Here is a 19,843-nt window from a genome sequence, read left to right on the forward strand (position 1 = left end):
TAGTCTAGATAGATATATAGATAGATAGATAGATAGTGCGTCTTAAACTGCTGTCATTCTATGGTTTTAAAACAACAGGTTATGTTTTATCTGCGACAAAATACTGCGTCATAACTTATATCACATTGTATTGTTTAAAAACGATCGCACGTGGGCGCAGCCGCTTATCCGATTTGTATTCGCTCAACTTTCAGTAAAGGTTCACGTGAGATAAACAGCACGCCCACGTCTGGCTGACTATAAATGAGGCTTAGGATGCTGGTGATGCTGAAGAAGAACCAGGAAGAATAGAGTTCATACCGTGATCTCGCTCATCAGAAACCGCTTCAGCTATGAGTGATCCGCGCTTTCCGGTCGACGTCCGACTCATCGGAGTAATGAAGAAAGACAAGGACAAAGTATGAATATGTTGTATGTGCGCAGGATAACTTGATAACGTACCGGTAAGACGATTTGTTCATGTGTTTTGCTTGTTTGTAACAGAAGTTCATGACATCAGTGCTGTGGTCAGACCAGACTGAGTTGATAGTGTACAGATCTTTCCGGGACTTCAAAACGCTCCATGTATGTTTAACAGTCATTTATTTAGCTCAAATGGTTAATGTAAGTGTACAAGTCACCCACTAACTTGATTGTCTTGTTTTAATAGAGGCAACTGAAAAAGAAGTTTCCTGTGGAGAATCACTTTCGTAAAGAAGATAGAGTGCTTCCCAGATTTGGAGGTATGATTGGCAGAGATCAAAATATACTTACGTTTAAATGAAGAAAATGAAGAAAAAAAAGAAAACACTTACTGTGATGATATTCAAATTTCCAGGGGTTTAAAATAGTCATGAATGATAATTCTTGTTGCATAATGCGTTATTGTAATACATTTCCATGTTGGAAGAAAACTTACAGCAGAACTTTAGCTGCAACTCTGGCCATTAAGCCGCTGGTGGGACGTGTTCAAAAGGTGTTTTATCCAAACTATTTGTTTGTTGTTCAAATATCATTTCTGTTGTTTGCAGCCCAGTTCATGGTGACTTCATTTCAGATGAAAGGTTTGGATAAGTCAGTGTCTCGTCTAAGGTATCTGGAGAAGTACTGTTCCAACCTGTTGCAGTGCGACACAACTGTGTCACATTCCACAGACGTTATTCAGTTCTTCTTGCCAACCGAACAGGAGCTCCGACCGGAATATACCCAGAACAGGTATGCAGATTATTTCCCTGCAGCAAATACGCAGACAGCTTCAGATTGTCAAAACACATTTATATTATGCACAGTAGCTCGGGTAATATTTCTGATTTGATCTGATAATGGTTGCCAGAGTTTATTGCTAATACGAACCAGCTGGATAGTGTTTGCACAGTAAAAGTCTGCTAAAGCACTTCTCTTCCTGCAGTGTGATGATTCTGCAATCAGACAACATAAACAATGTCAGCGGAGGACCTGAATTGGTGAATAAAAATCTAAACAATGGCAATGTGTCCCAGCCATTTGTATCCAAGACGTATCGGTGTGTGGCTCCATATGAGACAAAAGATACAAAGAACAGGCCATTTAAAGTAGCTGTGAATGAAAGACTGGATGTGCTGATTAAAGACAAAGCAGGTATGTTTTTTCTACTTTGAGTGAAACGAAAGTGAATAATAAAGATGACAGTCGGGTCATATTCTTGTGTGGGCGTTGGTCCCAAACAGGTTGGTGGCTTGTTGAGAATGAAGATAAACGTCTAGCTTGGTTTCCTGCTCCCTACTTGGAGTTATGTGATGAGGAAGGGGAAGAGGAGGATGTTGAAGATGACTTTTATTCCCCAACCTATCAAAGTAAGACACGGTTGTTACGTCAACTTTCCGTTGGAATGAACCTCAAAAGATAACCTTGCTAAGCGAACACTTTTTTTTGCTCCACTAGGTTCTCTGTACTGCGCTACAAGAAGCTACACCTCAAAAAAAGAGGACGAGATCTCTCTGAGCATCGGTGCTGTTGTGGAGGTGTTACAGAGGTCTGATAATGGCTGGTGGCTTGTTAGGTAATTAAAGTTTTTTACTCTGATCACACTGGTATTCAAAGGATGTTCTAGGTATTACAAACTATTGTTAAATGGATGTATCAATAGACAAGGGCAGGCCGCATTCTAACAATTCTGACATTCGAGGAAACTGTTTTTAAAGCTGGTGTATTACAGTAATTCAGATATTAAATGTATTTATTTAATAATTTAAATAATATAGTTATTTGCATTTTTTAATAAGTAACTATTAAATAATCGCTTTATTTTTCATTAATTAGATGCTGCCTTGTCAGCATATGAGGAAGAGAAATGGAGAGTGGAAACAATAATGATTACTTCAACATGGAGTTGCCAGTACAAAACTTTTAAGCTAAATCTTTTATTCCTTCTACAGATATAACAGAAAGGCCGGGTATGTGCCCTCCATGTACCTGAAGCTCTACAGCAGCCCCAGCTTTGGCCTTCAGACACTCCAGAGGAAACTTCACAGCTCCACTATCAACCTGTCTGCCAGCAACTCTTTCAAACTGGAGCCTCAGGTCCGTTCACGAAACAGAAGGAATAGTTTTCTTAAATCAAACTCTGTGGAAATGCTGTCTGAGCCGGGACAGCATGAGGAAGCTGGCAGCTTCAGCGATGACGGAAACGATTTCAGCTTCAGTTCCTCTGACACCACCTCCATGAGCCCAAGCATGTCCAGCTCAGAGGGGGAAGAGGGCCTGAGACAGCAGGATAAAGAGCCAGAAAGCAACGATAGTGGTATGTCCAGCGGTCAGTCCAGCCCCTCCAGCTCAGACACTGATCACCCAATGAAAGGAGTCGGAGCTCCCAGGGTGCCACCAAGACCTCAGACTCAGGAGATCCTACGTCGCTGCACGACCTACACCCGAAATGTTGCTCTGGCGACCTCTGCACGCCTGGCCCCTGAAAGAGAAATCATGGTACATGGAGGGAGAGCATGAAAGAAGTGCATATGACAATAAGAGACTCTTTCCTTTTCTGCCTTCTTTTTGATCATCTTTGAGCATGATACTACAATATTAATCTTTGTAATCTCTTTGTAATGGGGAAATATTAATAGTATAAATATTCAATTAATCAAATATATTATACATAACCTGTTAAGGGTAGTTACAGTGTACATATTTAAAGGGTTGTTTTTCATTAATGTTGTATTCAGAACTGTTATCTGTAGTCCTGAGCTTCCATTCATATATATATATATATATATATATATATATATATATATATATATATATATATATATATATATGTGTGTGTGTGTGTGTGTGTGTGGAGTTTGTATACATAACTGCATAAGTTTCAATAAATGTTTTAATCTAATTTTATTCAAATTTTTGCTTTTTCATGATTATTTTGATTAAACTGGTAATTTAATATATACTGGTATATCAACATATTTAGAATGATTTCTAAAGGACCACGTGGAATATTCCGAACATTTATAGCAGCATAAGTAGCATTGTTAGGGCTAACCAAATACAGAAGCAAGCACTTCCAGAGAATGAAACTGATAACTACAGACACCGTCAGTTTAGACCACCTTATACGTGAAACCAACTAAATTAATCCACTCGGTGTAACTACACTTTTGGGGTTATCTTAAGAATATAAGTGTAACTGTTATCTTCATCAAAGAAATGAGTTTGTTTTTTGTGAAAGTACCCCTACGTAATTATGTCGGTAAGATAAAAAAAGTCGGCTACCGTTAATAAACTTTAAACATTAACATAAGAAGTGGCTGAGATTTATTTTAGGGAAGCTGCATTTCCTTAAGAAAAATACACTCAGACTTTCCCAGGAACAGTTGGTCACACTTTATTGCTTGTTTGTTGATTATAGGCAGTCATTATAGAGTATCCTGGCAGTATTTGAGTATCCAAAGTCTTCACAGATTCCCCTTATGTCAACATGGCATAAGATAATACAGTATTAATTGAGACAAATAAATCCTATTTACATTCGCTCGCTACATTGATTTTTACCTGTTTTTTCTGTATTCTGGAAACTGCAGTAGCACACATATGCTAAATCTGTAAACTAGTGAAAATATTATGAAAAGAGAATTGTATATGAATTATTTCTTTTATAAGCAGCACAGTTTACCCCGATCAGTTACGACCGATCTTACCCCATTCTCCCCCGTACATATGAATGGTGACCAGTAAAAACTAGTGTTTTCTTCATTGTAAAAAATCTTTTTAGCTAAAACTGTTTCAACATTACTTAATAAAATCATTATTTAGTGTTACTGTTAGAGTGTGTGACATACAGTTTATTACTGCATTACGCTGTTTATTAACACATTTTGTTCCTATATACTGATTTATGATATATTCTATTGTGCAGAAAATGCTGCTGCGTGTTCATTGGCCATTCAGACCTGTGTGTTTAGAGAATAGGGCTTGTAGCCTCTAGAGCAGGCAGTCATTGACGTTCACTGGTTTCCATAGCAATGCCTTTGTCTAATAAGTAAAACCTAGATCGTACCAAAATAGGGTCCCAGTGGTTAGTGTAAAAAAGTTGTCAGGTGCTAACCACATTTGTGACTTGTGCTAGAATGGAAAAGAAGAGAAAATTGGACATCTGTAATGCATTTCTGAATGATCCAGGGTCAAGCGCTCTCCTTTGGGATGTTTTGCTCCGTGTTGTTTTGACAGATGCCTGTCTTTTTGCCTGTACAAATTATTCAACACATACAGCATCTGTATTAGGTGTGCCCACGTCAAAATGGTGAGTTTTTCCCCTTTTTATTGCATTATATCAAAAAAGGTATTTTTGAAAAGAACATGTCCAGTATATATTTATATTTTACAAGCTTAAACTTACTGTATACAATACAGTGATAGTTGACATGAGTTTAGGCTACTTAGAAATAGTCTGTTTTAATTTTGGTTAAATCAGCAGTGATATTAGCATCCATATGGCATTAAAATACCAATTACATTGTTATATATTATTTTTTCATTTCATTTGGGTTTTAGACTGGAGGTTATGAAGTGGAGCAGTTTGTGGATACCCCAGATGATGATCTGATTTGTGTCATCTGTAGAGCAGTTCTACGCTGTCCTGTACGACTTAAATGCAACCATGTCTTCTGCAAGGAATGCATTTTACAGTGGATGAAAAGGTAACAACTTAATATTTTGTAATAAGATAAACCAGATTAAACAACATGAAGTAGGAAAGTAACATTTTTTGTAAGTTATAATTTGTTTCTTAATTGGTATGAACAGTACCATCTGAATTAGGAGGTTCTCTTGTATCATATCTTTTATATTAATTTGATTTATATAATACATCTTGATGGGAAATCTTTCGTCTTATGCTCCCAAATGCTACAATAATTTAATTAAACCTAGCCCACAGCAAAACCACAAACATTGTAAAATATCAAACGTTTCTTTCTAAATGTTTTTTTTTTTTTTAAATTAAAATCTATTCCTGTGATTTTCAGAAGCCATTACTACAATATTCAATATCACGAGGTGGTTTGGTCATCAAGAAAAATTCTGAAAACACTTTTTATTTAAAAAAATAAATATTGAGAATTTTTTTGATATCACTGTAAAAACAATCACCGCCATTTTTGATCAGTTATTTAATTTTACTTCTCTTTTTAAGATGTTTGAGCAAATGTTAAAGTCAGTGTTGTTTCAGACAGGTGAAATGCCCGTGTTGTAGGCAACCCATCGACCAGAACCAGATGCTGGTTTTGTTTAAGCTGAGTAAATCCATCGGCCGTTTATCAATCAAAGTAAGCTACTTTTCAAAAAAACTCAATTCTAAAATACAATATATTTAAAGTTCAAGCGCCTAAACTGTGATTTTAAAACGACTCCATCTTGTGTTCTTAGTGTCGAAACGCACAGCAGGGCTGCAGGGCCACTTTCCCGCTTTCTAACGAGTACCTCCACATCTCCAGCTGTCCGTATGAGTGGCAGCTCTGTCCCCATGAGGGCTGTGGGCAGCAGGTGCTGAGGAAGGACGCGCAGGCGCACGATCAGAGCTGCAGCCACTGGCGACAGCTGTGTCCCATGGGCTGCGGCACACTGCTCGTCCGAGAGAATCAGGCCCGACATAACTGCTACAAAGAACTGCATCAGCGCTATGTGGCCGAGCGGCGGAAACAGAGGGCCATAGCAGCCAACCTACGCAGGAAGATGCAGCGCATGCAGAGCCGGATGGCACAAATAAGGAGGCAGATAAACCTAATGTGTGAGAGCCTGGAGGTCGGCGATCTGGAAATTGAAGCAGGAGAGGGAAGCAGTGCTTGGACTGACGCTAACGCTGCCAGTCCGAGCGGCAGCAGACACCGCAACACCAACAGCAGAAGTTCAAGAGTCAGATTCACATAGATAACCTTCAGGATTGCAACTAATTCGAGTTAGTTTTTTATGTGCGCGCGTTTTATTAAATGTGTCTTTCCACTTTTATAGCCATCTTAAAGGGATAGTTCACCCAAAAACAAAAGTTACTGGAATCTTTGTTTACTCGTTTTGATGCAACCTATATAACTCACTTTTTTGTGACACTTAAAAGCAAACATTTTGAAGAACGTTTCAACTGTCCATGCAATGAAAGTCAAATGGGGTCCAAAAGAAGGAAAAAAGACATTACACAGTGAAAAGAAAATCATACCGGTTTGGAACAACATGAGTAAATGATGACAAAAAGTGTATTTTTGGGTCAGCTATCCCTTTAAGGGCAGCACAACACAAAAGTTTACAGATTTACTGAGAAAAGAGAAAAGCATGATGATAAACAAAATTTTCTTTGCACATTCTTTCTACAGCTTTGAGAGGTTAATAAAGTGAGACATCGAGGCTAATGCATAAATACTGAAAAAGAAAAACAGTTTCTGTAACATTCAAATGCCTGCTTAAGTTCAGATCGGCCTATTACAATCTTGAAGTGACACTTGACAAGAAAATGTGAAATCGTACAAAAAAAACGGTCTTTGATATTACATAATAATTTATGACGTAAAAAGGAAACACTTCTGGAACATGTATGTAAGACTTTTCCAAAAAGAGTTGTATTGCACTCTAAATAAGAATTCTTAAATAAATTCATTATCACTTGATATTTATTGATTAATACTAATACGTATTTGTTTATAAGTTCAGCAAATAATTAGTTGTCCTCAGGACATAAACACAATAAATAAACAAAATGGTTTATTAAGCCACTGGTATGATGAGAATAGCCGACTTGGATTTCTGATATGTAACGATTGTATACATTTAGAGAGAATATTTGTGAGAGCTACTGACATTTTGCTCTGTGCTGTTTAAATGTTGAAATGAAGCTGAATGGATGAAGCTTACACTGCTAGAAGTTTGTTGAATGTTAAATGAGCGAGTCCTGGTACTGCTGCAATGTCACGTCTGTTCCACAAGGAGGCACTACTGTAGTTCTGCAGAATGTTCCGGATCGCATCTGTCAGTGGAGGCCAGAGAGGAATGCTGGGAGAGCTTTGTAGGGTATTGTGGGAAAGCTGGCGGGTTGTCCATCCCAGAGTGCATTAGCGGCAGGTAAATGTCATCCATGTTGGGCAAAACGAAAACCTTCTGCAAAAATAATCGGACAAGATTTGTTGTAGTGGTCAATGTAAAAAAATTGTAAAAAGGGGTCATGAGGGGTCTTTTGACGTATAAAAGGACATCATAAAAACAATGCATTGTCTTCCTCCTGATCCTAATGTTAGGAAAGAGTAAATGAACTAATGTTTTAGACCACATCAGAAAGAACTTTGCCCTTTGTTCACTTGAATGTACAGTGAATTTCTTTACAAAGAACGATTCGATGCAGGATGTTCATAAAGTATTAAATTAAATAAAATATCACATCTGACAGTCACCATCAGAATTCTGATGTCTTTTTATGTAAAACATGACATTATAACATAAGCAGACCTCAGAGAACAGTACAGAATAATAAATAAATCATGATCGCTTTAAATTAATTTAGCTGTTATGCTTAACAAGTTCACCAATTTGTAATAAAGCTCGCGATATCCTCAAAACAAACCTGAAACTCATCCTGCAGCTTTTTTTCAATCCATTCAGTTACATGACAGAAAGTCACTTCTCGCTCTCCCAGTTTGGGTCGGACTCTCAGATCAAGCTTCGGGGGTCCACAGAAACTGTACCTGAGCGTACAAACGAAACACTTATAAATCTAGGGCATGTATCCAAAAACATGTCTGCAAACCTGAAAGCATATAATGATTTGTAAGCAAAAAGTGGGCTGCTTTCCCGCTCTTAAAGTGCACTTATTTTAATTTGTTGACAAAGAACTATAAAAGCGAATGTAAAGTACTCCATTACGGTTTTATCTGTACAATGTTAAATGCACAAAATGGCTTCATCAATAAACTTGATCATTGCAAATGTGTAATTACAAATGTATCAAAATAAATAACATACATACGTATAAATATGTACTACTTAAAAAGTTAAAAATGGACCCATATAGCTCAGCTGATTAAATTTTTTGCACTTAAGGGTATTTTTTTATTACACTATTTCTTAGGGTAGTATATTATTTTATAGCGTATATTATAACCACAATAACTAGTATTTTGGTAAAGCTTCATTTAAAAAATAACTATTTTTAATATTGCTACTTATTAGCACACATATGACTAGCTCATTATCTGTTTATTAATACTTATAAAGCATTAATGTATAATGCCTTAATTTGCATGACTATATTTTAGATCCTTTAATTTAGACCCATACCTAATTTTAGCAATTATTTTGCTACAGTACCTCCTAATAAGCATCAAATTAGGAGTTTATTGAGGTAAAACATTTAGTTAACAGTAAATATGTGTTCCCTAATCTAATCTAAAATGTTACCAGTAACTTTATTAAGTACTTATGTTTGCTCCAAAATTCTGCTTCTCATAACTGAACCTGTAAAAATCTTAATATCTTCTGTCTGGCTGTGTTCACAGCACGCTCGGTTAGTAGATAGTGTTGCACTTGCCTGTGATCCTTAAACCTCAAATTGAAATTTAATTACAACAAAATCAAACCTTCAAGAGTGAATGACACCAAACTTTAAGAAGCATGATTGCACTAGATAATCTCTGCAGACGCCGTGTAAGCTTAAGCAAAGCTCCAGTCCCTAATGCAACATTAACAGCGTGCGTTCAGCTGAGTGAGAATGGTCCGTACCATATTCTGTCGGTGGGGGGAGGAGGAATGTTGACAGCAAGTGTTCCAGAGAGCTCCTGAACTTCCACTGCAAGCAGCAGAGGGGTGTTGGACATTTCTTCAATCTTTTTTTTAATGTACTCATTTTCTGTGGCCTTCTGGAAATACTTCGACTTGGCAATCTTGTCGACAAATCTCAAAATCCGCCTACTAGTGCTGCCTCCAGCTGCAGCCCTGCGGGAAGCATGTAAATTTTTCATCAGGTGGCCTTGATTTATTTTAAGCTGCATTTATTGTCAAAGAACTCAAATAGATGATGTTTCATAATTCACCCAAAAATCACGTCAATTCAAACCTGTATTATTTCTTGACTGGAACACCAAAGAAGGTATTTAGCGAAATGCAAAAGCTGCTCTTTTCCATACCTTTATTTTCCTTTTTTTTGAGTTTGTTCAGGGAAAACGTTTAATAGTGAATGACTAACCGGGACCTGTGGCAACTTGTTGTTTCGATTGCTTCTATTATCCTCATTTGTAAGTTGTTTTGAAACAAATGTCTGATAAATTATTAAATGTAAATGTAATGTTCCTGGGGGCATATTACAGAAAGGATCCTAACTTTAAAATCTTCTCTTATCTGTTTGGTAACCATGGTAATTTCAGTTACAGTCACATTTAGGACAAAAGCCGTTACAGAACAGGGTTATCTAATCTTCTTAACTGCAAATAGGAAAGGGGTACAGAAACTTTCCATTGTGAGAAACAATTTTGAAAGTTGAAACAAATGTCTCAACTTTAGGTCAACCCCACAGCTGTTCTCGTATCAAAATTATTTAAAATGCTTACAATTACACTGTCCGACAATGTTATTGCATTTATCAATAACTGAAAATGAACAATAGAGATGTTTACTGCTGGAAAGCTACATTTTCGGCAACTCTTGCCCACTCTCTGTCTTTGTCTGAGTGAGTGAGTGAAGCTGAACTTACTAAATAGCAACTGCATTGCCTTTTCTGCAGAACTTATCAAAGTTTCAGTTTCGGGACTACTGGAATTAAAAGCTTCCGTTTTTTGTTCATTTTATTCATGTTCACCTCATCAGCAGCTTGAGCGGCGTTGGTTGCTTAGTTACAGACCTGAGGCGCAACGCCTAAACCTTAAGACTTCAGAGAATAATTGTTTAATGAATGATACGAATGGTTCATTCAATAACGATTACCCCTCAACACCAGGTACGGCCTTTTCGGTCAGACTTCCTTGAGTGTCAGCAGATGAAACTTCGTCCTCATCGGAGGACCCTGCACTTGAGGATTCCTCATCGCTGTCAGCCAGCACAGAGAGCCTGGACCTGCAGAACACATCATAACGAGATATCAGAAACACACATCCACAAACTGAGTCTAACGAACAACAACGCAGCATACAGTGGGCTCCGAAATCAATGAAAATGTTTTGATTCTAAATTGCTTTTATATTAATTTAAAAAAACACGACATGCTACAATATGAATGCGCTGCCATCCAAAGCATTTAGAAAGTGTAATAGTTAACTGGTTTCTATTGAAAGATTTTTTACAGATTTTTTTGTTACATGATGGTGTGCAAGATATATTTCTTGTTATTATCAATTCTAGTTTTATTAATGCTTTCAAAAAAACTGACTCCACACTTGTATGGAAGTATAGCTGGAATAATATACTTTCCAGTCTATGCTGTGTTGAGATATAATGACATAGTTTTTGTCTCAGAAAATACATTTTATTCTCCAAAAACTTACAACAGATTAATGGTCTCCAACTCTGTCTCTGCCTCGGGGACTCCCTCCTTCCCAAGTTTGGAGAGGTTGATTTTAGTCTCTAGGGTCATCTGTAGCGCTCCAGTGTACTCCACCTCCAAATGCAACCAAAGGCCTGACACACAAAGACAAGACAAGTTTCTTTTTTCTGAAATGCAATAATAGCATAAGTTACCTGTTGTTGTTCCAACTGTTTTTACAATAAATTCAGTAATAACTGTTTATTTAAAGAAATCCTATTCAATGCATGAACCAACTATATATATATATATATATATATATAGTTGGTTCATGCATTGAATATATATATATATAATATTCCTTTCAGCTAATCCCATATACACATTCATTCACTATTTTAATATTTACTAATACTTAACAATAAAGAATAATGTGAAATCAAAATGTATGTATATACAGTAGAATAGTATATGTCAATAGTGAAATTTTAAGAGGTAAAATCTATTTATGGATGGAATTTCAAATAATAATGGTGCAATAAAACGCCCACATGTCTACTAACACTCTTTACAAATCCATAAATGGGATGCGACCTGAGCAAGGGAGCCATTACGTGTTACATAACACCCAGAGATCATGAGGCGGAGAGGAAAAGACGCATACTGTGCCCCACACAATAATAACTTCACTCCTCGTGGGGATAATACGTCCCGCATATGCTTCACAGAGAGCATTTTACCATACAGCTGAGTGCGTAAACAGACACGTGCACATGCTCACAGACAAGCTGCTATTCGCTGAGGAGAATGAGAATGTGATGTTACGCGCTTCTTTGATCCCTGATAATACAGAAGGATAATAACATTTCATCTACTGCTCAGTGCAGGAACATAATAACACATAAACTCAAACAGTCCTGATGGATGAATGACCTAATCTGCTCTTTTATAAGAGGCTCTTAGGAGACCCACTCACCTCTGCTGTTGACCTGTGGTAGAGATGTGCCTGTTATCTGGGGCATGCTGGAGCCCATGGCCAGTTCGGTGAGGGTCAATTCATCCATGAAGTAAGGCAACTGGAAAAAAGGGGAAACTCGCACAGAAGCACATGCACACAGGGTAGGAACGTTAATATCAAAAGCTATTTATTCTACTTTTGGAAAGCTTGCTTGTGGAAGTTTCAAAAAGAGCATTACTGCCACGCACTTCGTCCAGTAAAAGAACATCCTGTAATTCCTGTGCGTTCTCTTACCCGGATTTTGCTCAGTTTTCGCTGAATCTTCTGTTGGACTTTATCAGCCCAGTATTTCTCATGGAGGAAGTCCCAAAAGATCCGGCCAATTAGTGCATTCAACCAGTCAGGTTTTGTTTCATCCTCATGGCAACAAAAGGTCTGCTCCAAAAGGTGTAACAGAATGAAAAACTTGAGTAATGAAGATACACTGTGCTACTTTTCAAGTTAATTCTCTGTATAACAAAATGAGAGGTAAAATATTACTGCTTAATATATTTCAAGATAATTTCTATTAAGTGAACTGAAAATATGGTCCAGTGGCAAAATGTGCATCTTGTTAGGGTTAAACCGCCATGCCAAGAGGTATATTACTGTGTGAGATATTATATTAATAAGCTTGCTATGCCGAATTGCTGAGCACTATTTATTCCAAACCAATAAGACCTTTATTCATCTTCAGAAAACAAATTAAAATCTTTCTGATTAAACATGAGAGCTTTCTGACATTGCATAGAAGCTACTAGAATACATTTTGTGCATAAAGAAAACTAAAATAACAACTATATTCAAAAAATTCTTCTTACATGTAAGTAATTAAGTAATTAAAGACAGAATCTTCATTTTTGGGTGAACTATCCCTTTAAATATTTGCATTTTAAAAAGTAAATATGAACATCATTGAGAAATAAGCAGATTTATATATTTTGTAATAGTATTTCCTGCATTTGGAGGTGAAACCCACTGTAATTTTTAGCCGCTGTCTCTAAGCATCTGACACACTTCTCACACCCCAAAGGAAAAAGCAGCATTTAATAATTCATGGCTGATCTTTAGCCAAATATTTTAACTATTTTTACACTTTAGCAATTCACCAACATGTAAAGCCACCGTTTATGAATTGATATGGTGGCATTTTTCTTGGTCATGTGACACAAATGACACAAAGCCTCTTTGTTCGAAGCTCACCTGTTCTTTTTCAGTAGGACTGCCCTGGGTGCTGCTTTGGCAGGGGCTTTGCAGAGGACTGGCATGTGCTGAGAAGATGAGACTGGTCATGTAAGAAGTATAATCTGGTAAAATGTTCTCTTTTACTCTGCCAACCAGATCATTATGGAACACATCTTCACTGCTGTCCTTCATTGAGCTTTCACCACCCCATGACAGACCCAAAGGGTTCTCCTCATGCAATACAGACTTATCTACAGAGAAAAAGAAAATTCAGAAATAATGTTTTAATGTATTAATGTTAACGAAACATACTTTATATGTTCTTTTCATAGCTGAGACACCTTCTTTTTTATCCTTAAAGAGTTTTGCGCATCAAAGTTTACTGGTATTACTGGTATATTAATAAATATAAATTAATATTATTTTTAAACTATATTAAATAATATTACATTTATACATTTAATATTTTGAATATATTATATACATATGATTTTGACTACCACAAAATTAAAATGTTCCTTTATGGAAAAAGATCAATCATAACAAAATGATGGATACGAATACAATTTCTTAAACAATAAAATCCTGATATTTCAAATATGATACATTAACAACACATATGAAAAAAAAAGTGTTTGACAATTTTGGTTCAGTTAACTTTTTAAAAAATTACAATTCTGTCATTAATTACTCATTAAGTTAGATATTTTCTGATCCTGCATTCAGCAGTGCAACTCACACATTCAAGGCCCAGAAAGACAGTAAGGACAGCGCTAGTCCATGGGACATCAGTAGTTCAACTAATGTTATGAAACTATGAGAATAATTTTGCATGAAAAAAAGTATACTTTAGCAATTTATTATCTGCCCGTGTCTGTCTTCAGTGTACGTTCACAGCAGCACCACAACACATACGTGTGTTATTTTTGCTTTTTTGTACACAAAAATAATTCTCAAAGATTCATAACATTATGTTTAAACCACCGCTGTCATATTTTTACGATGTCATTTTGAGCAAATCTATGTGACTCAGGAAGGGGTCGTCTTTGAGAATTATATGTTTAGTTTTGCATGTGCAACATCCTATATGTTGTGTACTGGAATGAGTTCACCTGTTTCAAGGTTTTTTGAGTCATTGGTTCATCATGTGACAGCCCCATAAGCTTCTTATGCGACTGTCATGTGATGATCGTACAAGTCAAACCCGACGTGTCAGATTAGAGGTGAGGTGAGACTAAAGACCTGGGTAAACAATGGAAATGATCTTTTCTGTTTCTAATAGCATTATAGTTGCGTCTTGTTTGTTGTGTGATTAACGTTTGTGCAATACTAGATGTGTTAGGAAAGTAACAAATATACAAAATGACTCAAAAAAGATTTGTTCATTTTGCTGAACAAGATTCAAGATCTACTACTTCCCACCACTAGTTTCTGGGCCTTAAATGTGTCAGTTTCATTGCTGTTTATGCAGGTTCAGAAAGCTCTTCGATTTTATCGAAAAATATCTTAATTTGTGTTCTGAAGATGAATGAAGGTCATATGGCTTTGGAATGACACGAAAGGGCATATTTAAATTGTTGGGTGAAGTATCCCTTTAAGTTCAAATAATTTCAACTTTACCACCAGATGTATATTCAGAATGGTCCTCTTCATTGTGAATGGATGCAGAAAACAGTCGATGAAACCACTCCTCTTTCTCTCGTCCCGTTCGTCCAAAGAGGTATAGTGTGACAGGATGTGAAACATTCGCCGTAGGGTCAGGTTGTTTCTCTACTTTCTGAGCCTCCCCTTGAAATTCTGCCATCTCGTCTTCCTCCAAAGCTTTTTCTCCTTCAGCCAAACTTATGCAGATTGGATACTTCCTGTTCCACACTCTCTTGTGTGCCAAAGCCAGTGGCAGAAGAAATACCTGTTACCAAGGCAACAACTTCATTATAATTACGTGACATCTATGCAACATTCTGCCACAATAAAATTTGAGCCATTTGGGTTCAGAGACCATAAGTAGAATTGTGTCACATGACCAATGAAGGGCAATGCGTGTCTTTCTACTAAAGAGTTAAATTCAGTGGTACACTAACCTTGCTGCCAGTGAGCCGAAATATCCGTGAGTGGGTGAAATGCTTTTCGTAACAGGGCTCGTCAAAAGTAGCCCAGCGGGGAATGTTGTTACGTGGGTAGTTAAGCCGCAAACAGGGTCCGTCCAATGTGACATAAACAGTCTGCATAAGGGATGGATGGTAGGTCTCTGGATCATATGTGTACATCTCATTCATCCAACCCTAGAATGCAGAAACATTTGTCTTCAGATGTAATATTTGAATTCTCACCACAAAAAACAGACAGACAAACTAAAGTGGGGCATTGGGATAAGCTCTGTAGCTGGCTGTGACAAGCAGTGGGTGTGTGTTATTCTGCCTCAGACACTGAAAAGCAGAATTAATCACAGAAGTGAGTGGTAATGAGGGTTTGGAGAAAAGCAAGTTTAAGGCTTACTTTAGACACAGTGGCATTCACTGCAGTATGCAAAAAAAAGCTGATTCCCGAAGGACATGAGCTTTGACACATTGAAGTGCAGGTTTTGGTTTAATAGCAGTCTGCAAGGCTGTTGTTACCTGCAGTGCTGTTCTATTGCTTTTCTTAGCATTTAACCCTATAATGGAAAACCAACAACATGTCAAGCACCCTGGCGGATAACCCACACTTTTTAAGAGCTAGGATAAATTGGCTACATCCAAAATTGCATAGTTTCATAAGTAGGTACTTAATAATAGTATATATATATATATATATATATATATATATATATATATATATATATATATATACAACCTGCTCTATCATTCTAAATCAAGTCACTGGGATGCTTATGCCTATACATTTAAATATGCAGATTTTTTGTGCAACAAATATTTATTTTCATCTATTTACATTGTACTGTATAGTTTAATGAATAAAATGTATAATTTATTATAAAAACAACTTTTCACAGATAGTACACACATAAACAATTATATCTTATGTTATATTACAAGTGTTATACCTTGTAAGTACAGATTATCATGCTATGTATTCTAAAATACATCAAACTCACCTTGAGAGACGGTACGTTGCTTTGTAGGGCTTCAAAGAGAATATTATTAAATGACGTCCCATGTAGTTTATGTTGTTGACTGGTGGGCAAGTGTTTCATTGAGCCCCATCGGATCAGCACAAGCCCCAAAATTAATCCAAACACTAAACCAAGGAACAGGCCAGACCAATAAGCTGACAAAGGAAAGATAAAGTAGCAGTATGACAGAAATGCTACATAGGCAAGACCCACTCCTGGCACTGGAGAGGAGCATTGTTCTTTCACATCCTCTGCCAAACCATCTTGCTCAGTTCTATTCATATCTATTCTCTGGGAAGGACTGCTGTGAGTGCTGGACTCCATCACAGGCCCAGTGTCTTCCTGTCTGCTATGGTGCTCATGGGAAAGCAAGGATTTCTGCACACACCGTCTGCGATGTCTCACAGGCCAGTTACACTCTGGTAGAATCTCACTTTCTGCTTTCCTACCACTTTTCGGGGATTCAGATACGGTCAAGTCGGTGGTCGTTTTCCCAATTCCAAAGCCTTTGTAGCCTGGAGAGTCCACTGATCCTGTGCTCCTTTGGTGCTTGGGACTTCCAACACTATCTTCACGCATGATCTTACTGAACATGCTCAAAGGTTCCTGCATGGCTTCCGAGAGCTTGCGTCGGGTGTCCTCCAACTCCATTTTGAAGAAGCTGGCTTTGGACTCGGTGGGGGACAAGTTGACTGGAGATGGAGGGGCGGTGCGGGAGTCACCGTTGCGGCTTTTGGACTGAGTGAATTGCGACAACAAGTGCAAATTGAGCTTGGAATCAGACCTGGATTGAGACACCTCCGGCTCACTGCGAGAAAGCTCGGTGGAAATCGACTTCACGAGGCTGAGGAGTGGTTTGGGCTTTAGAGAAGACTCTTTTAGTTCCAATTCTGTAGATAGGGACTTCACTAAGCTGGCCAGGGGTCGGTGAGTGGGCGAGAGAAAGCCAGACCCCGGGGGAAAAGAGTTTCCCAAGGAGCCCGGAGAAGATGGAGAGAGAGGAACATTGAATGCAGGTGAGCTGAGACCCCATTCCCCCTCTGTCTGAATGTCAACTGAACATGGTCTTTGGTTTCTGAGAGAGCTGAGTGACTTTTTGCCTTCACAGTCCAATGTGAATATGAGGTCAGTGTCATCAAGATTGTCCCATTCCCCCTCAGTGTCCGTCAGTTGGATTACTATGCCTCTCTTGTCCTTGTCCTGCTTTGGCTGTAAACCTGGCCTCTGGGTCCCACCGGCCAATTTGTGAGTTCCTTCATTTCCTGTTATCCCTGCCATGATTTATCTCTACAGAGCACAAGCAAAAATCTTTGAGTCAGCAAAAAAGACAATTAAACTATTTAGCCTCAAGATATATGGACAACACAGTCATTTTGCTTCAACTTCCATCAGCAGTTTTTAGAGCGTTACAGAGTATGATGACTATGAGGAAGATCCGTTCATTGGCAAAGCTCATTTTGGACAAAAAAATGTTTGAGCTACAAGTAATACTTCTCCCTCAACAGCAGTAGTTCTTAACAAAGCTTATTTCAATTAATTGTAATAAGATAAGCTTTTCAAGCAATTGTGGAGCAAAAACTGTTTTGTTAAATACAAGCATTTTTTCTGTTAATATTACATTGTAGCATATATTTTGGTTCCTGAAGTGCTGAAAGTACACTTTGCCCCGTAAGATTTATTGTTTTCTTTCTGTGCTCGATACTAAAGTAAAAACAAAGCCAGTGGGCACTTTCAGGATAATGATCATTTTTCTAACTCATTCATCATTACGTCTACTTAAAAGAGGTTGTGTAACACTTAAATACACGATACACAAACAGATTTATGGACCATAACAGCACCAGTATTAATTTTTGTTTTGCCCATTAATTGTAATTAGTTTCCCTATAGGCAGTAGCATTCAAAAGGGAACCACGATGAGGGACTAAGCCATATATCTCTTAGTCAGGAGAAAATGGGGCTTTCTAGTTCAATCAACAGACTAAGTTAAAAGCAAAGACCTCGCACTATCTTTCTAGGTCAAGTAAGGCATTTAAAAGTAAGTTAAAGACTGCCTTCTGTGGTTACGTAACCCTGTGACACCAATTCTCCAGCAACTGGCAAACTCTTTAATCCCTTCTTCATTCAAAATGGACTGATGGAATAATAAACCAACCGACTGTTCAAGGGCATATCTAAACTATTTCAGACCTCTGGCCTGTGTTAGAGAGGTCTCTCCTTTTGAACAATATAGTATATGGGCTAAAAACAATGCATAGCGAAACATTCACCCTCTATAAATAGTTATTGACTGGTAAATTTAAGTTTAGGCAGACTTGGACACCTAATGTCTTTAATCATAACATCTGTGCTAGCCTGCTGTGTTTGGATGATCTGTAGTAAAAAACCAAAAAAACATATTTGTGGACATTTTAGAATCGATGATAGACAATAAATAGACATGTAGCTTCGGTAGAATTTTACTGCGAAAAATCGCAAATATAATACGTCATACTATACATAAATTACTCTAAAATCCTTAAAATTCTCTCAGATCTGTCTGACACAAAAAATAGCTCAACAGATTAATATCGCTGCTTAATGTCAGATGAACAGGATTTAAACTCAAGCAAATGCTTCAGATGGATTAAATTCATTAATAATTCTCAGAGACAAGTGCCAATGACGAATACAAGTACTGAGCAGTACGATCAACTTTAATTTGTTGCATTGAACAGGCAAAAGAGCAGGTTTTCATCAAGGCAGATGGTGCACTGCTTTGTAGTACTCATGAGGTATATAAAATAAGCAGAATACTCGTATAAAAGCAACTTTGTGACATTTAGAAGCACTGGCAACTGCATTCTCTGTGAGTATGGAGATAATAAAAAAAATGTACTCACCCAATTTCTGCACCATCGCCTGATCTCCAAAAAAATATCACCCGTCAGTAACAGCGAGTCGCAGTCCCGTGATTCATTCCCAGAGAGGAGACAAATGACACTTTCTTAAACCGTCTCGCGTGAGTCTTGCATGAGCTTGACATCACACTTTATGAAACAAGCAACCGTTGAAGAGCGATGTGCTCTTATAGCCGCAGGGCTGTGCAGAAGTCGCTCGGTAATTCTGGACTGCACAGCGTGAAGGTCCTCCGGAGTTTGGAATTATTACTTCACTTATGCAGTGCATCGCTGTTATATTACCGTGAAGCTGTGTATCCCCATAGAAACTAACTCCTCCCCTTCACAGGCTCCATCCAGATGTGATTTTGCGAGCAGCAGCTCCTCAATCTGATTATAGGAAGCATGGCTGGAGTCCACTTTAATCCCGATTTAAAAAAAAAAATAAAAAAAAACCTCTGCCCCAACACCCATACGCTTATAAAGACACAACACGACACGCCGATGACCCTAAAAACTCTACATTTGTCCTGAATTTGTAACAGTGACCATGTTTACATGCCCAGCACTTTCATAATTCATATATTTAGGTTATACTTGCTGGAATATGTAATGTAATATGCACAATACAAATAATAAACTACTATTGTCTTAAAATACTGGAAATACTCACTATTACAGTTTATTAGGATGCATTTTAGTAATTCTGAACAATAATTTAATTTTAAAAA

The 19,843-nt window shown here is 37.6% G+C and overlaps 3 protein-coding genes across 5 annotated transcripts; 2 read left to right on the forward strand and 1 right to left on the reverse strand.

Annotated features, from left to right (window-relative positions):
• The first annotated feature begins 240 nt into the window (after positions 1-240).
• Positions 241-3,211, forward strand: noxo1b (NADPH oxidase organizer 1b). 2 transcript variants are annotated; one of them, XM_043253174.1, is made up of 8 exons: positions 241-398; positions 484-564; positions 650-722; positions 1,011-1,194; positions 1,388-1,596; positions 1,686-1,811; positions 1,900-2,017; positions 2,394-3,211. In XM_043253174.1, the coding sequence occupies exons 1-8, from the start codon at positions 333-335 to the stop codon at positions 2,959-2,961; spliced, it is 1,425 nt and encodes a 474-aa protein (XP_043109109.1). In that variant the 5' UTR covers positions 241-332; the 3' UTR covers positions 2,962-3,211. The 2 variants fall into 2 exon arrangements, with proteins under 2 accessions (XP_043109109.1, XP_043109110.1); XM_043253175.1 differs by lacking the exon at positions 484-564 and having other exon boundaries at positions 307-443.
• A 486-nt stretch (positions 3,212-3,697) lies between these two features.
• rnf151 (ring finger protein 151) lies at positions 3,698-6,934 on the forward strand. The gene is made up of 4 exons (XM_043254352.1): positions 3,698-3,703; positions 5,005-5,150; positions 5,681-5,777; positions 5,878-6,934. The coding sequence occupies exons 1-4, from the start codon at positions 3,698-3,700 to the stop codon at positions 6,376-6,378; spliced, it is 750 nt and encodes a 249-aa protein (XP_043110287.1). The 3' UTR covers positions 6,379-6,934.
• A 153-nt stretch (positions 6,935-7,087) lies between these two features.
• On the reverse strand, positions 7,088-19,505 carry tex2l (testis expressed 2, like). 2 transcript variants are annotated; one of them, XM_043253087.1, is made up of 12 exons: positions 19,116-19,502; positions 16,216-17,520; positions 15,203-15,403; positions 14,742-15,030; positions 13,140-13,372; positions 12,192-12,332; positions 11,916-12,015; positions 10,962-11,094; positions 10,405-10,533; positions 9,208-9,420; positions 8,054-8,174; positions 7,088-7,593 (listed from the first exon to the last, which is right to left on the reverse strand). In XM_043253087.1, exons 2-12 carry the CDS (start codon positions 17,509-17,511, stop codon positions 7,429-7,431), a joined length of 3,021 nt encoding a protein of 1,006 aa, XP_043109022.1. In that variant the 5' UTR covers positions 17,512-17,520; positions 19,116-19,502; the 3' UTR covers positions 7,088-7,428. The 2 variants fall into 2 exon arrangements, with proteins under 2 accessions (XP_043109022.1, XP_043109023.1); XM_043253088.1 differs by lacking the exon at positions 9,208-9,420 and having other exon boundaries at positions 19,116-19,505.
• Positions 19,506-19,843: the final 338 nt, after the last annotated feature.

Source organism: Puntigrus tetrazona, chromosome 12 (genome assembly GCF_018831695.1).
Source record: "Puntigrus tetrazona isolate hp1 chromosome 12, ASM1883169v1, whole genome shotgun sequence".
Taxonomy (NCBI): Eukaryota; Metazoa; Chordata; class Actinopteri; order Cypriniformes; family Cyprinidae; genus Puntigrus; species Puntigrus tetrazona.